The sequence below is a fragment of the Pan troglodytes genome, chromosome 10 (genome assembly GCF_028858775.2).
Source record: "Pan troglodytes isolate AG18354 chromosome 10, NHGRI_mPanTro3-v2.0_pri, whole genome shotgun sequence".
In the NCBI taxonomy this organism is placed as follows: domain Eukaryota; kingdom Metazoa; phylum Chordata; class Mammalia; order Primates; family Hominidae; genus Pan; species Pan troglodytes.
In genome coordinates, this window is record NC_072408.2 from 79124610 (window position 1) to 79142635 (window position 18026).

At 37.9% G+C, this 18026-nt stretch overlaps 1 protein-coding gene across 3 annotated transcripts in view; it reads left to right on the plus strand.

Annotated features, from left to right (window-relative positions):
- The window catches only part of TRHDE (thyrotropin releasing hormone degrading enzyme), a 393091-nt gene that overhangs the window by 92010 nt on the left and 283055 nt on the right, over positions 1 to 18026 (plus strand). For all 3 annotated transcript variants that reach the window (XR_010148080.1, XM_016923853.4, XM_016923855.4), the window contains exon 3: positions 13670 to 13796. Coding sequence is in view for 2 of the 3 variants with exons in the window: in XM_016923853.4 (XP_016779342.1) it covers positions 13670 to 13796 (127 nt within the window). In the remaining variant the exon portion in view is untranslated. The remainder of the gene's footprint in view (positions 1 to 13669; positions 13797 to 18026) is intronic.

An 18026-nucleotide genomic window follows, 5' to 3' on the forward strand; every position in this document is an offset into this window, starting at 1 on the left:
CAGAAACCTATATCCGTGTTACTCACATCCTCACTTTATATTTTTCCTCGAGTAATGCCTTCTGAGTGATGCTTTCCTTGGCATTGGACATTTCTTAATCCCCTTTGAAAACTTATTATTTAACATCCTATAAATTGTATTTATCTGGCTATTACCTGTCTTTCCTATGAGAATGTAAGCTTTCCATAGTAGGGATTTCTACTTGTTTGGTTCACTCTATGTCCTCAGCACCTAGGATAAGTCCTGGCACAGAGTAGCCTCTCAATAAATATTTGTAAAATGAATGAACAAACAAATGAGTCCTGAGGTTCTTACCCTTGGGGACAGAGGGATGCCAGCATTATTAAAATATACAAGAGAGATAATCAGTGAAGGCAGAATGCTGTGCTTGAACTGGATGGTGTTGATTTAGAAAGGAAGATGGCATTTGTCAAAGTGAGGTCAGCAGGCAGCTGGGAATCAAGGAATCAAAGGACTGATGGGCCAAACTAAATTGATACTGAATTCAACTCAGCATTCTGCCCCTCTATTTACAAATAGCTGTACCTGGCTGTCAGTCTTGCTGAAGAATTTTGATCAGGCGTAAAATAGATAGCTTAATAAGGACATTCTCTAAGTTTATTCTCTTGTTTAAGAACAAACAAATCAACAACCAAAAAGTGCAGTTCAGTTTACTACAAAAGAGGTAGTCTATTTCACAGAGGGATTAAATGCTACTGTTTTATCTCTGGGCTGTGACAGGATTAACCAACTTTTTCTGATTCCCAAATGTTGGATCTGACTTATCTGTTACTGCTTATTGTGCAGGAGAAAGATTAGTTGTTAGAGTTAAAAATAATAACAGCCATGTTGAATGTATCTTCATTGAAGACTCTGATGTTGACATAGATTTAAGGAAACATGATACATATTTTTCCTGTGTGTTAGGCTTCTGCTAAATATTTCTTTCAAGCTTTGAGGTTTGCTTGTTGTGGGGCTAAATGAACAAAAGCTTTTTCAGGTGACTCTTGTCCAGTGGTTCTTCAACTTTGGAATATATATGATTCAACTGTAAGTGTGTTAAGTGCAGGGCCCTGCCTGGGAGAGATGATTCAGAACTTGTGGTGTGGTTAGGCCCAGGAATCTGAATTTCAAACAATAACCTTTGGTGATTCTGATGCAAACATTGTGGGACACTTGGAGAAAATAACTGTAGGTGAGTTTAACTTTTTAAAATTATTTCATTTTCTTCTGTGTACCACTTACATGCATTAATGTATTGGAAGCTTGGTAATAATATAGGTGAGTGATACAGGTGCACCAAAGTTAGCAGTTTCACAGCTGTGAAGAATTATACCTACAATAAAGAGAGAAACACAAAAAGGAACACACACTGTGCTCCCACAGGAAGTTGAAAATCTAATCCGAAGCAGTGAATTAACTGGCAAGAAGATAAGAAGGTATAATATATTAGCTTCCCATTGCAGCCGTAAGAAATTTTTGCAAATTCAGTGGCTTCACACAACACAAACTTATTGTCTTACTCTTCTGGAGGTTAGAAGTCCAAAATGAGTTTTACAGTGCTAAACCAAGGACTGTGGAGGGCTGGTCCCTGTGGAGGCTCTGTGGGATGATCTGGTTCCCTGCCTCTCCAGCTTCTAATACTGCATCCATTGCCTTCCCTGGCTTGTGGCTCCTTTCTCCATCTTTGCATCTTCACATTTTTTCACATTTCTGTCTGCTCCTGTCATCCTATTGCCTTCTCCTCTTCGGTGGTCCAACGAACTCTTTCTACCTCCCTCTTATAATGACATTTGTGATTACACTTAGGATCTACTTTGATAATCCAGGATAATCTCCAGTAATCTAGTAATCTCTTAATTTAATCACACCTGCAAAGTTCTTTTTGCTGTAGAAGGCAACATTAAGATGTAGCTATCTTTGGGGGCCATCACTCAGCCTACCACATATATATTTAGAAAAATGTGACAATATCAGTGTGAATATGGCAAAGTCCTGCCTGTTCCTGGAAGTCCCTGTAAGTAACTTAAACTTGTAAATTCCACAGCTTAGTAAATAAATGTGAAGTGATTTACAAGAAGAGACTATACAGTATGCCACAGTGCTAATTTCCTTGCCTGAAGCAAAATGCAGTTGGAAGATGTAATCAATCTATTATAGCAGCGTTTTAGTACTAGAGTGGACAAGGACCTTCAAAGTTTATTGCCATTTTATGGGAGTCAGAAACATATTGTCAGTCCCTATTGGGTGCAAGGCATCGTATTAGACACAGTAAGGAGTGAAAAGACCGAGCCAATGGTTAAGAAACTTAAAGTCCTGTAGAAAGATAAGCCAAACACACTTTAAGTATAAGAGCCTATAAACCTACAAAATAAGGGCCATGGGGCCCAAAAACCCCCATAGTATGTAGCAGACCTGTTTCAGAATTTTTAGTGAGTGTTTTTCTCATGAATTTTTAGTAAAATTCTATAAAGAGGGAAGGGGGAAAGTACAAGCAGGGACAGGCCATTAGAGCAACTTTATCAATGATAATACTTAGATTTGCCTTATAACAGTATTTGCTATGGTGTGAAATTTAGTGTAAGGCTGACTTTTGACCTCAGTAAAGAAGTCTAAGTAATCGTTCTCAAAATATCCATTATATGTGTCTGTGGTGCAGATTCTTTGTGAGATTCACCAAGAGGCTTTGAGATGTCTTTCTGCAATGTGTTTTTGTTAGACTGATAGGTTTTGAGGTAGTTGTGGTTTTCATATCATCATGTGCCTCCTTCTTAGCACTGAGATTTTACTGCCCATCCATCACCAATTGTAAATTCTCCTCCTTCTCAGAATGAGTTCTTCGACTATGGTGATGGAGAGTGCCTGTTACTGGCTGTTCTTGCCGTAAAAACCACAGCACAAATTCTTCACCTGTAATATTATGCTTTTCTACTCACTGGCCTTCTTGTCTCAATGCATCTTAAGTTCTGTTGCCTAAATAATCTCCCTTTATCGTTTTCAATCATGTCACTCTGCCTCAAACTCGGCAGTGGCTCTCAACTCCTCAAAGCCTCATGTCCAGTCTTCATATGAGACGTCAAGGCTCTTTGGGCTCTGCTATTTGCCACTCCCGGGCCAGTGCCTTCCCTTTCCTCCTTCCAGCCTCTTCTTTATGTTCATTGGCTCTTGAATGTGAATCTGGGCATTAGTTCCCTGTTTCTTCTAGACTTTCATGTGTATTTATTTCCCTTTTGCTTAGAAAAAAAAATGTTATCTTCTGAATTTTAAATAAGACTAATACTCCTGAGCTTTTAGTTTCTTGTTTACAACATCCTTTCCTCTTTGTATCACCCTGCTGCTTTTTCCCTGGCTTGTTCTGTTTTCCTGATTTGTAGGAAGAATCCCCAAATCAAATTATATTCACATAGGTGAATTAATTCAGCTTTACTGGCTGCAATTCAGTGCATTGTGGTTTTGGAATTATTAAAGAGGGGGACTAGTTTTTCAGTTATAGGCAAAAGGAAAAGTAAATGTATTGTTATAGTGGTATTTTAAAGCTGTGAAATAATTACTGTGTCTTCCAAAGTTTCTGACGTACTCTTGCAGCATAAAATTTTCTCAGAGAATAACTCTGGCAAGTCAGAAGGTTTATTTAACTTAAAGTACCACATTACAAATGTCAAATTAGAGAAAATGTTATTTAAGTCTTTAACAGGTGCACTACTGTTGTAAATGTTTTTTTCTTTTTCTTGGCTGTGTGGTATAGCTATACACTGTTTCACGTGATTATATAACAACTACCACAATTCATTTTTAAACAACAAATCATTAATACAGTCTAGAAGAAAGGCTTTAGACAGAGAGATTTAGTTTCATTCCCTTGAAATCGAATCAACGACTAGAAAATCTCTTCAAATTCTTAACGAACAAAATCAGAATTTATTGCTAATTCCAAGTAGTTTATGATGATAAACTTAAAAAGTCTGTAAGGTACATTAAGTTATTAGAAGAAAGTCTCTAAATTTATTTAGTAGAAGATTTCATAATGATTCTGACAACTGAATGTCTTCTTTTTTGCATTATATTGCAATTATATATGTATTTTTACCTTTCAATAATTTTAGTACAATGAAAGATAGAACTTTGTATGTAATAATTTGAATAATTGCTCATCTTTACTCTCATGGGACTCTGACCTTGTTCCGCTGAGTCACCATCTCTTTAGATAGAACTTTTCTGAAGAGCCAATGTAAATTAGATCAAATTTGTTACTCTAAATTATAGGACCATGTTATTGTGTCTCCCCCAGTGGACTACAAGCTTCTTGAAAGAAGGGAGCTTTTGTCTTTTGCTTACTTTTGGACACTCAGCATGTGAATAGCGACCTGACCCTTAATAGACCCTTATTAACTATTAACTGAATAAATAAATGTCCCACTGATGAAATCCTTAAACAGTCTTTGATGTTCTTTTTCTAAATTGCACAGCTATGAGATATAATTAATTCAAATCTATCTGAAGTTCTCTTCCATTTTGACACTTTCCTAAAGAATATTCTACCCTAATAGTGTTGAGTATCTGGCACCAGTGCTGTGTTTCCTACCCTTGTGTACACAGCTGGCATTTCACGGATTACAGCACTTTTTTCTGCCAAGTCCAGATATGGTCTCAGGATTCTTCCCAGCATGTCCTGTAAGCAGCCACCCACAGTGTCAGGATAGCTGAAACTTTATTGCCATCTTTGACTTGTGGGAAAGTGAGATGACCAAAGGGGTTGAAGATATCTGCCTTTAGTATGTTTTTCCTTTCAATGATAAAAATACTTAAAATTCTATAAAGAGATGAAATAAACATATTTATAGCGAGTCCATGAAATTACAGAGTAAAGGCTACTAGGTCCCATAGAAACACCAACAGGAGCTCCCATTTTATTCTAAGGGATCAAAAATTTGTAGTCCTCCACCTTAGCTCATTACTATGATGTATTACCACCAGGGTGGTGCCATAAGCATATTTTTCCACAGTCAGCGTCTGTTTTGTGTTGGTTACTACAGTGATTTCTGTTCAATCAGTAACAAGTTCATGGCCAGTCAGGAAAGCAAAGAAGAATACACAGGAGTAAAGGATGGAGAAAGGTAGCTGAGCAGTTGATTTGTGTTGTCAAGGGAGATAAAAAATGTAAAGGAGTAAAACTGTGTCAGGACAAAAAAAAACCTTTTCATTATTTTCTCTTCAAAATAAACGTAGACTAGATGAGAAGAATTTTGGCATGTTTGTATGACACACCAACCTCTCAGACGTAATATAATAAATAGATAATGATAAACTATAGCCCCCGGAAGGAACTTTGAGCTGAGACCCAGAGAAGTTAATGACTCTCACAACTAGACAGTAGTTACAGAAAGTCGACCCTCCAGTCCCTGCATGCCATTTCCTAGTGTAATGTCCTTTCCACCGGACTAAATGTTTATAGAGTCTGGTTCATATTGGTTGTTGGAAGAAGCTCTGCAGAGGAAGAGATAAAGCCTAGTAAGCAATTTACAGTTTCAGAGCTGGGCTCTTATCATGGAATGTCAGAAAACGCTGCAAATAAGCAGGTGTAATAAAATTATATTTTATTGCTTTTGAGTAATAACTATGTTTATGAAGATTTACTCTCTATGTTATGATTAAGTAGGACCTAGTTACTCTAAAAGAAGAAAACAACTGTGATTTTTTTTCACAGCGTAAAGTGAATTATTGTACAAAATTCACTTGATTAACCATACAGGAATTACTCGGTTTGCAAAATATTTTGTACTTTTCTCCCACTTGTTCAACTGGGTCTCATGTGTTCCAGCAGGTCACTGGAGTGAGATACTGGGAGTATAGATAAGGTGAATGATTGTTTTTAAGTAAAAATGTGACTACAATTGGCTTTACCTGGTAACTAAAGGACATGTTCAACAGAGGTTTAGGACTGATTGAATAAATCCATCTATTTCTCTGCATCCCTACTGCCATCTCTCCAGTCCAAACCACTGTTATCTTTCATCTGGACTTCTACAATAGTCTAACTCATGTCCTTTTATTTGTTTCTGTTTCCTCCTAATCCATCATCTTCACTGCAGCCGATGTAGTCTGCTAAAACCTAATTCTGATCATGTCATTCTGTGGCTTAAAATCTTTAAGTGACTTGCTTGTGCCGATGGTATTAAATTCATATTTTGCAATTCGGTATACAGACACTTGTGTAATATATTTTGTAGCTTCTCTTTACTTCTTCAGTGTCACCTTTCACTATATATCTCCTCACTTTTCTAATTAGTCTTTCTGCCTGCAGTTTTAACAGGCAGCTTTCTATATCTTAGTTCACCTAGTATAGGTTGTGATTTTTCTGAAATGTGAAACTAATTTTATCATGTTCTGGCTTAATATCCTCCTATGAATTCCCACACTTTAAAAAAATGTATTGTTAATATTATTTTTTTTTTTTGAGATGGAGTCTTGCTCTGTCACCAAGGCTGGAATGCGATGGCGTGATCTTGGCTCACTGCAACCTCTGCCTGCACCGTTCAAGCAATTCTTCTGCCTCAGCCTCTCAGGTAGCTGGGATTACAGGCATGTACCACCATGCTCAGCTAATTTTTATATTTTTGGTAGAGATGGGGTTTCACCATGTTGGCCATGCTGGTCTCAAAATCCTGACCTCAGGTGAGATCCACCTGCCTTGGCCTCCCAAATTGCTGGGATTACAGGCGTGAGCCACTGCGCCTGGCCAATTCCCACACATTTTAAAATAACATCCTAGTATTCAGTAATCCCTTTACGGTCACTTATTATTTGGTCAGAACTGTTGTCATAGTACATATTGTTACCTTAGTCTGGGATATCATCCTCCTCTTGGTAGCTTCCTGTGTCCAGCTTATCTTTCAAGATTCAGCTGAAACTTCCCCTCTTCTGAGATGGGTCCTTATTACATACTTCATACTTCCTTAGGACCTATACATACCTATGAAACTCATTCATTTGCTCATTAATTCATCAAAGTTGTATCTAGTAGGCATTTGAGAGGCAAACTGAACAAAATATTTCGACTCACAAAACTGGCTTTTATTTATTTATTTATTTTTGTTATTATTATTATACTTTAAGTTTTAGGGTACATGTGCACAATGTGCAGGTTTGTTACATATGTATACATGTGCCATGCTGGTGTGCTGCACCCATTAACTCGTCATTTAGCATTAGGTATATCTCCTAATGCTATCCCTCCCCCCTCCCCCCACCCCACAACAGTCCCCAGAGTGTGATGTTCCCCTTCCTGTGTCCATGTGTTCTCATTGTTCAATTCCCATCTATGAGTGAGAACATGTGGTGTTTGGTTTTCTGTCCTTGGGATAGTTTACTGAGAATGATTTCCAATTTCATCCATGTCCCTACAAAGGACATGAACTCATCATTTTTTATGGCTGCATAGTATTCCATGGTATATCTGTGCCACATTTTCTTAATCCAGTCTATCATTGTTGGACATTTGTGTTGGCTCCAAGTCTTTGCTATTGTGAATAGTGCCACAATAAACATACGTGTGCATGTGTCTTTATAGCAGCATGATGTATAGTCCTTTGGGTATATTCCCAATAATGGGATGGCTGGGTCAAACGGTATTTCTAGTTCTAGATCCCTGAGGAATCGCCACACTGACTTCCACAATGGTTGAACTAGTTTACAGTCCCACCAACAGTATAAAAGTGTTCCTATTTCTCCACATCCTCTCCAGCACCTGTTGTTTCCTGACTTTTTAATGATTGCCATTCTAACTGGTGTGAGATGGTATCTCATTGTGGTTTTGATTTGCATTTCTCTGATGGCCAGTGATGCTGAGCATTTTTTCATGTGTCTTTTGGCTGCATAAATGTCTTCTTTTGAGAAGTGTCTGTTCCTATCCTTTGCCCACTTTTTGATGGGGTTGTTTTTTTTTTCTTGTAAATTTGTTTGAGTTCATTGTAGATTCTAGATATTAGCCCTTTGTCAGATGAGTAGGTTGCGAAAATTTTCTCCCATTTTGTAGGTTGCCTGTTCACTCTGATGGTAGTTTCTTTTGCTGTGCAGAAGCTCTTTAGTTTAATTAGATCCCATTTGTCAATTGTGGCTTTTGTTGCCATTGCTTTTGGTGTTTTAGACATGAAGTCCTTGCCCATGCCTATGTCCTGAATGGTAATGCCTAGGTTTTCTTCTAGGGTTTTTATGGTTTTAGGTCTAATGTTTAAGTCTTTAATCCATCTTGAATTAATTTTTGTATAAGGTGTAAGGAAGAGATCCAGTTTCAGCTTTCTACATATGGCTAGCCAGTTTTCCCAGCACCATTTATTAAATAGGGAATCCTTTCCCCATTGCTTGTTTTTCTCAGGTTTGTCAAAGATCGGATAGTTGTAGATATGCGGCGTTATTTCTGAGGGCTCTGTTCTGTTCCATTGGTCTATATCTCTGTTTTGGTACCAGTACCATGCTGTTTTGGTTACTGTAGCCTTGTAGTATAGTTTGAAGTCAGGTAGCATGATGCCTCCAGCTTTGTTCTTTTGGCTTAGGATTGACTTGGCGATGCGGGCTCTTTTTTGGTTCCATATGAACTTGAAAGTAGTTTTTTCCAATTCTGTGAAGAAAGTCATTGGTAGCTTGATGGGGATGGCATTGAATCTATAAATTACCTTGGGCAGTATGGCCATTTTCACGATATTGATTCTTCCTACCCATGAGCATGGAATGTTCTTCCATGTGTTTGTATCCTCTTTTATTTCATTGAGCAGTGGTTTGTAGTTCTCCTTGAAGAGGTCCTTCACATCCCTTGTAAGTTGGATTCCTAGGTATTTTATTCTCTTTGAAGCAATTGTGAATGGGAGTTCACTCATGATTTGGCTCTCTGTTTGTCTGTTATTGGTATATAAGAATGCTTGTGATTTTTGTACATTGATTTTGTATCCTGAGACTTTGCTGAAGTTGCTTATCAGCTTAAGGAGATTTTGGGCGGAGACAGTGGGGTTTTCTAGATATACAATTATGTCATCTGCAAACAGGGACAATTTGACTTCCTCTTTTCCTAATTGAATACCCTTTATTTCCTTCTCCTGCCTAATTGCCCTGGCCAGAACTTCCAACACTATGTTGAATAGGAGTGGTGAGAGAGGGCATCCCTGTCTTGAAAAACTGGCTCTTCCACGTGACTTGAGCTAATAGATAAAAATCTTTGCCCTTATGCAATGTGCATTCTGAAAAAATGGTAGCAAGACGCAAAATGAATAAATAAAACATATATTTTGCTAAATGGTGATAAGTGTTTCTGGAAACAATAAAGCAAGAAAAGGAGATAGATGGTCCTGGGGTCAGAGGGAAGTATTTTCAGAAATTGTGGGATTTGGACAAGTATCTAAAGAAGATGGAGGAACTAGCCATGGGGCTCTCTAGGGGAAAACTCAAAATCCTTGATTGAGAATCTCTCTGGTATGTTTGAGGAGTGAAAAGGAAGCTAGTGTTATGAGTGGATTGAAGTTAGTGTGGAGCAAAGGGCTAGGATATGAATCCAGAGAGCTAAAAGGGATTAGATTAGTATAGGACATTTGGGGCCCTTGTAAAAACCTTGGCTTCTACTGTGAGGGGAGAAGCCACTGAAGGAGGAAAAGCAGAAGAGTGCGTGATTTGAAGCTCATTTTAACAAGAAGGTTTTGATTACTGTATACATAACAGCTTGAAGGAGCAAGGGACGAGGCATCAATAGGAAAATAAAGCAGTCATTCAGGCAAGAAATGGAGAAGGCTTGGACCAGGGTGGTAGTAGTGGGGTTGTGAGAAGTGGTTGGATTCTGGATGTATTGTTAAAGGTAGAGCCAGTAGGATATGCTGACTAACTGAACATGGAGTGTGAGAGAAAGAGGGGAAACAAGGATGATGAACATACAGGGGTTGCGTATGGACAGCTGGACAGAAGGAAAGAATTACCATTAACTGAGGTGGGAAAGATTTTAGAAGGAGAAGGGTGTGTGTGTGTGTGTGTGATATCAGGAGTTTGGTTTTAGACCTGTTAAGTTTGAGATGCTTGTTAGATCTGCAAGTAGAAATGTCAAGTGGACAGTTGAATTCATGAGTCTGGAAGTCTGGAATAACTGGATAAACTTTTGGCATCTACATGACATTTATGGCCATGAGACTAGATGTTATCACCCAGGCACTGAGCGTAGCAGAAAAGTAAAGAGATCAATGTATTGAAACCTGGGAACCCTCCAACATTAATCAATGATTGGGATGAGTAGAAGGAGGAATCGGGCAGGAGACTGAGGAGTGGCAGTGAGATAGATAGAAAAGTAAGAGAAACGAATAAAATGCTTTAAGGACAGGAAGTGATCGATCAACTGTGCAAATGCTGCTGACAGCTGAAGCATGTTGAAGACTGAGAACTGACTGTTGGATTTGGTATCTTGAGGCCATTAGTGATCTTTATGTGAACAGTTCTACTAGAGTAGTGGGAATGAAAGCCTTGTTGAAATGAGCTCAAGGGAGACTAAAAAACGGGAGTATAAATAGGTGAATGCCCTACTTGCACCGATAGTCTCAGGTTGTAAGTATTCTCAGATGTGTTTTGGTTTGGCTGTTAACTGACACGTTCACCTTGGCTATACAGGAAACTCTTTCAAGGAGCATTATCTGGAAACCATAGCTGGAGGAACTGTAATCAAGAAAGCATAGATTGGTGATGTGGGAGATAAAGGGAGGAATTTGGGGAACTGTGCCTTTGAAAAGGCAAGAGGAGATTAAATGTGAAGAGCTTAGCCTTGGATAGGAGCTTAGTCAGTTCATCCTTTGTAATGGCAGGGAAGGGAGGGTACATTGTTCTATTTCTCACATTGTATTTTTGTTGTTAATTTATTTGTTTGCTTTTCCACATAGTATGAACCTCTTAAGAGCAGTAAGTATGAATGTCTTGTTCATTTTGTGATAGGAATTTTATTGTTCTATTTCTATTCCCTAGTACAATGCCTAGCACACAGCAGGTAAACAATAAAAGTTTGAATGAGCAAATGAAGAAGCTGTGCTGAACATGTATATGTTTTATCTTCTTGCTTAAATTGGATCATTTCCATTAAATCTTGACAAGCAGATTAATTTAATTGTGTTTCTTTTGTCTGGGTGTACAGATAGCTTGACTAACTGGTAAGATCGATTGATAGGAATGGCTGTGTTTCCACCAAAAACAGGGAAGCGTCCTAAGAGTAAAACCAGTGACATTTGCTGTATCATTTTAGAGTAGTTCTGGTTATGGTTTTAACATGAATCTACTAGATACTTTATGTAGAATCTTTTGAAAGCTATTCATTCTTCCTCAGTATCCATTTTACATTTATATTTTACCATTCATATGGCAGGTATCATTATCTGTGGTAACAATGCAACTTAATAAATGAGAAGGTCTTTGAGAATGGTGATTGTATCTTCGTTGCTTTTTATCTCAATAATGCATGTCTTCTTCACTGCTAAATTAAAAATGCTTAGTCCAGGCCCTGATACAAGATGGGTGCTAATAAATATTTGTTGAATGAATGAATGCACAAATTAATGAAGACTGTCTTTTGTGGATGTTGTTGGTGCACAGACAGACTAGATCCCTTTTCCTGTTTGGTATGCATGTCTTCTAGCTTCCACTGCTTTGCTCCTAACAGCTCATGCAGGACATCTTCTCCAAAGGACTATCTCTGGGCAGTGAGACCTACATCACCAAGATGCTCAAGAACCAGAAGTGCCTGGGGTTTTATGTCTTCCCCTTGGTAACCAGTAACCAATGACAAGGTGCAAGAGTATGGAAGTCTAGTTCTCTTGCCTCAAGGCAGTGTGAACTCACCAGCGTAATTCACACTTCAGAGCTCCTGTGGATCAGGCTGAGTCCAGGACTTCACCTGAAATTGCACCCTTGCTTAGTTTATTATCCTCCATTTTCCTGCTTCCCCCATTCTCCTGTAAGTTTCTCCTTAGAGCACTTCTTTATTAAATCACTTGTACATTCATCCTTTTTTAAAGGTCTCCTTCCTATGAACTTTACTTCAGATATTGCATGTTTATTCACAGTTATTGTCAGGGGTAGGGGATCCTAACCACTACCTTCTTAAGAGTGTCAAGTTCTGCTGTTGCAGGTAGTCTCTCCTGATAGTTTTTGGTTTTCTAATACTGCCAGCCCAAAATGTTGGTGACTGTAGACTAAATTTTATATTTTATTTAATTGTTGGTAGGAAAGTAGCTTTACAATTTCAGTCAATAATTGTTATAGAATTTAGTAAATAACTTACTGCATTGCAGGTCTTTCAAACATACAGTCAGAATGTGTTTTCCTTGACTTTATATTCTTTTTAATTACACACATTTCTGTTCTCTCTCCTTAGGCAGAGATAATAAAGAGTTAATCATATAATCAATTTTTATTATAAATCATAATAGATGATGTATAACATGTACAGCTTTGTTTTTAATTGAATGTAAATATTCAATGAGTACAAATTTCTTTTTTTATTGAATGTAAGTGTTCACTTCTGTATACTGAGTAAACCGTTTTTTTTTAGATATTTGAAAAGAACACAAATTCCCTTATCTGTAAAATGGGATTGGAAGTAATGTGTTTTAGAACTGAAAGCACTTTAGCAGCCAGCTGGTGGCCAATACCTTCATTTTATACATGAGAGTGTTTGAGACCCAAAGAAATTAAGTAATTTGTTCAATATCACCCACCTTGGTTAGTGGCAGAGTAGGACTAAAATCCAACTCCCAAGCCACTGTGCTCTCTATTGCTCCACAAAATACATATTTCTTTTTCATAGAATTGATATGAGGATTAGGGACCACATCTGTGAAAAATAGATTTAGCCTTTGGAAAGAAAGATGCTAGATAGCTTTATGAAAGCTTTATGAAAACGAATCTCATTTTAACCTTTTCCATACAATTGTTAGTTTTGTTCAGTTTTATGTTACTTGCTTTAGGCTTTTTTTTTTTTTTTTGGCCAAGGACTAGATAATATACAATGCTTGCTTTAAAAAATCAATATTAAGTATCTGGATTGTGTTAGAAATATGAATTACTCTGCTGAGTTTGAAGCCAGGAGCAGTTGCAGACAGCCTTCCAGAATGGTGATTGCTTGTTTACATGAAAAGTTTTCTATCCCTACTTTGCATATTGGGAATAAAGACAGTTGATTCCAAAGAAAAAAAGGAAGCATAAATTATAGATATATATTCTCAGTCTGGTAATACTTCGGAAGCTTGATACAACCTGTCTTTAACAAACCATGAATTTTTTCTCCTGCCAAGCCACCATATCCTGCCTACTTTCAGCATAGTCAGGGTCCCATTATACTAATCCACTGTACCTTCCTATCTCTAGCAAGCACATGTAAGTGATAATGTTGAATATTTATTTTGATGCAAGGTGTATAAATCTTCTCAATGTCATCTTGTAAAGCGAGGAAATTGTGACTTGCTCTACTTGGTTACTTCAATTACTTCAATTGTTTAAGTTTGGTCCTTTCAGCCCCACTGTGCTTTGATATAGTGTATGAACAAGAATCCTGTTTAAATTTTGTAGTATTCTAAGTGATTTGTGTAGATTCATATTTGCAGGGAAGATAAAACTCAAGTGCTAAAAGGCTAAAGTAACTTTTATATGTATTTTTAATTAGGTACGATTATATGCAAGACCTGATGCTATCAGAAGAGGATCCGGGGACTATGCTCTCCATATAACAAAGAGATTAATAGAATTTTATGAAGACTACTTTAAAGTGCCCTATTCCTTGCCAAAACTAGGTAAGAATTTTCTTGGTTATTTTATTGGAAGGGCTCCTTGAAATTGGAATTTCTTCTTCATGTGTTTATTTGAGCCATCCAGAAGCATGAAAATTCTGAGATTTATATTTTTAGAGAAGATAAGCACAAAAAAATAATTTCTTTTGAAGAGGTAAAATAAGATTTAGTGTTTCTGGAATCTTGCCAATAAGCACTCATAGGAATTAAGAAAGGCATTATGTTAGTTTAGGATTCCAAAAGACAAGCCAAATAGCTATAATTTGTTGAATATGTACTATGGAGGGGTGCTTGCCAACATCATATTTAATCAGTAAAACTACCATGAGGGTAGGTACAACTAGAACATTTTCCATATAAGGGAGTTGAGATCCAGGGAGTTTTCCATTCATCTGGAAAGCCAGTAAGTGAAGGGGTTGGGATTTCAAACTAGGTCTTGATGACTCACCAAACAACTCAATATTTTACATGGAGAAGACATTCATTGATTTGTTTCTCCTTCCAAATTTTCACATGTCAGACCTCGATGTATGTTATCCCTTAGATTATTTTTGTTCAGTCATATATCTAGTACACTATTATAGTAAATACAATACAAATAAGAGAGAAGAGAAACTTGGTAATAATGGAGATTGTATTCTCTGTGAGTGTTCTTATATTTCTTCCTTTTACAAAGAGAATGCACTTGGTAGTTGTCGGTCAAATGCATAAATGAATTAATTGGTTATCTGAATTTCAATGAGGCTGCTGCTTTTGCCAGGGAGTCAACAAGATTTTCCAGGAAGTTAAAAGAGTACCTACGTGCATTAGAAATGTGGAAGTTATTTTTCCTTCCCAGAAAACCTGTTTTGAAATATTACATCACAACAGTCCTTTGCTCCCCTCTCATCCCTCCTCTTCCCTTATCTTTCCCAAGAGCATTTTTGATCAGATTCCACATTAAAGGTATTTCTCATTGGCAAGAATAAAGTGCTTACTTGATCAAAAGTTTTTGTGTTTGAACCACAGGGTCTTCTCCCTGGAGAACCAGGCCGCTTTCATTAAAGTACCTGCCTGCTGTGTAGCTTTATTGGTCTTACAATGAGTAGTTAGTTCAGAAAGTTGACAGAATAGTTGATATTGTTATCAATGGGTGTGACGTAAAATTTTTATGAGTGATATTACAAAATTCTGAAATCTTTTTGAAATATGTACTTTTAGAATTCATAGGCAAAATTTTATTTTAAACCGGATCAATGTTTTGTTTTGTTCTGTTTTCCTTCTCTTTTCTCCCTGTATTTCAACTTCCCTGTTAGAATCTGTTATACTTAAATCTCCCTGGTGGTCACCCAAGGCAGAAAGGAATACTTGACCTCATTTGCATGGAAGGTGGCACTGTTATCTACTCCAGGTATAACTGGCTGGGAACTTCCCAGCTTGACCCTAATGTAAAATTCACAAGTGCTTATATTGCAAGTACAGCAAGAGAAATAAAATGTGGATCTTTATTTGTCCCCTTCAGACCAGTAATTAGCAGAGGAACTCAATGTATAACTTCAGGGGGTTCCATGTAACTGTCAGCTTGCAGCAGGAAGCATTTCTGTTCCTCTGTTTCACTCACTGTTGAACCATGCAGCCTTTCATCTGTAGAAAAGAGCTTTGTTCACCATTGCCGCTACTTGCTAAGCTACCTTATGGTGTATATAATTGAATTACTTGACTTATCCCAGCATACTTCTTTTTATATATCTAGGGGAGTTACCATAGCCCATGGTGCTTTGTAAAATTTCTCTTAAAGTTCTACTTATTTTATATACCTACAGATATTTAGATCTATATGTTAATGGATTTGTAAATATGCTTTGTAAATACCCCTTACATAAAAACCCCTAAGCACATACGCATTTTGACAAATCCCTACTTTCCATTATACATTATGAATCGTATTTTAAATAAATTCTATAGAAACCAGCTTAGTATTTGTTGGTGATGCATATGGATGTATCCTAGATATCAGCTGAGGCTGTCTTGACCCTTCATATCTAAGATGGTTTTCCAGACATATTCTACCCTTTCTACATGCCCTAATTTGATCTATAAGCATTTATTGAGTGTCTACCGTGGACATTTTTCTATGAGAAGCAGATATACCAGTGAATGAAAAAGGCAAAAATCTCCTCTCTTCTGGGGCTTACATTCTTTTAGGTGAAGACAGACATTAAAGCAATTAGTAACATTTGTCACATATCAGATTGGAGATACATGCCATTAAAAATAAAGCTAGAACAGATGGATAGGAAGTGTGGGGGACAGATGGGGCATGGGATAGGGGCTGAGTTTTTAAAGTGGGCAATCATGGAAGGCTTCATTAGGAAGATGGCTTTTAAGTGAAGGACTAAACTCAGCAGATATCATGGGGCAAAAACTACAGGCAGAGGGAACAAAGTGCCTAGACATTGAGGTGAAAGTTTTCCTGGTGTTTTTGAGGAACAACAAAGAGGCAAGTGTGACAGGAGCAGAGTGAGTAAAGGGGTGAGAAGTAGATGACACGGTCAAGGAGGAATGGGTGGGTGACAGATCATGGACCGCCAGCAGGCTGCAGCTTGCTTCCTTCCTTCCTTCCTTCCTTTCTTCCTTCCTTCCTTCCTTCCTTCCTTCCTTCCTTCCTTCCTTCCTTCCTTCCTTCCTTCTTCCCTCCCTCTCTCCCTCCCTCCTTCTCTTTCTCTTTCTCTCTCTCTTTCTTTCTTTCTTTCTCTCTCCCTCCCTCCCTCCTTCTCTCTCTCTCTTTCTCTCTCTCTCTCTCTTTCTTTCTTTCTTTCTTTCCTTCTTTCTTCCTTCCTTTCTTGTTTTGTGAGATGGAAATCTATGGGTCCATTTTAAGCAGAGGCATTGTAGAATCTGATTAATGTTGTAAAGGGTCATTCTGTGGCTAAACTGAGAATACACTGTAGGGCAATGATTCCCAATTGGGGGACAACTTTGTCCCTCAGGTGCATTTGGTAATATCTGGAGACATTTTTGTTTGTTACAACTTGGGAGGTGAGTACAGTGTGTGCTACTAGCAGTTAGTTGGTAGAGGCCCAGCTGATACTGCTAACCATCCTACAATGCACCGAATAGCTCTTCACAACAAAGAGTTATTTAGCCCAAACTATCAATACAACCAAGGTTGAAAGAACCTGATGTAAGAGGACATGACAGAGGTGTGACAACCAGATAAGAGGCTATGGCAAAATTCAGACAAAATATGATGGATGCTTGGATGAGGATGTTAACAGTTAGAGGTCAGAAGTGGTACCATTCTGGATATATATTGAAAGTAGATACGAAAGTTTTTAATAGTGAATGAAATACGTGATTGTAAGAGAAAGAGAGTCATCTAGGGCAATTCCAAGACTTTTGGCCTGAGAACCAGGGGGGTGGAATTGCCATTTAGTGAGACAGAAGGATTGTGGAAGGTGATAATTTTTGAGACTGACATGTCTATTTAACATTTAGGTGGCACTTTTATGCCTGTGAGAAATCCAGGTAGACAGTTGAATTTATAAATACGGAATTTGGGTGAGTAATCTGACTAGAGAGGTACATTTGCCAGCATATTATGTTGTGTAAAGTTGTGAGGCTGAATGGCACTATCACAGCAGTGAAGGCAGATAGAAACAAAACAGGAGCAAGGGGGGCTGGTCCCATGCTCAGAGGTTAAAGACTCCTAGGAGTCAGAAACGACTACTGAGCGGGAGCATGTGGTTGATATTAAGGGAACCAGGTGTTTGTGGTGTCTGAGACATCAAGTGGGGAAAGCATTTCAAAAAGTAAGTAATATTTATGGTAAATCAAGTTAGATGAGGTCTCAGAATTAACCATTAATTGATGCTAGCAATATGAAGGTCACCGGTGACCTTGACAAAAGCAGTTCTAGAATACAGACTTGACAGGTGTGCTTAAAAGCAAATGGGCATGGGGTTGGGGAGGGGGGACAGTGACTAGAAGCAGTGAGTGAAGATCACATGTTGGCATTTCTAAAAATGTTCAGTGGGGAGGATTCTGGGAATGGAGGGAGAGGGAGACAGGCCTGTAGTATAACAATACTAACAATACCCATCTCTGGAGAAGAGCTGTTTCTGCTGAAGTGATGGCATTCTTACCTCACAAATTATCCCTGTCCCAAATCATGTCCAGGGAGGTGTGGAATTTGCCTCTTTCATTGGTTTGCATTAGAAAACCAAAAATTGAAATAAATAAATAAACAGGAAG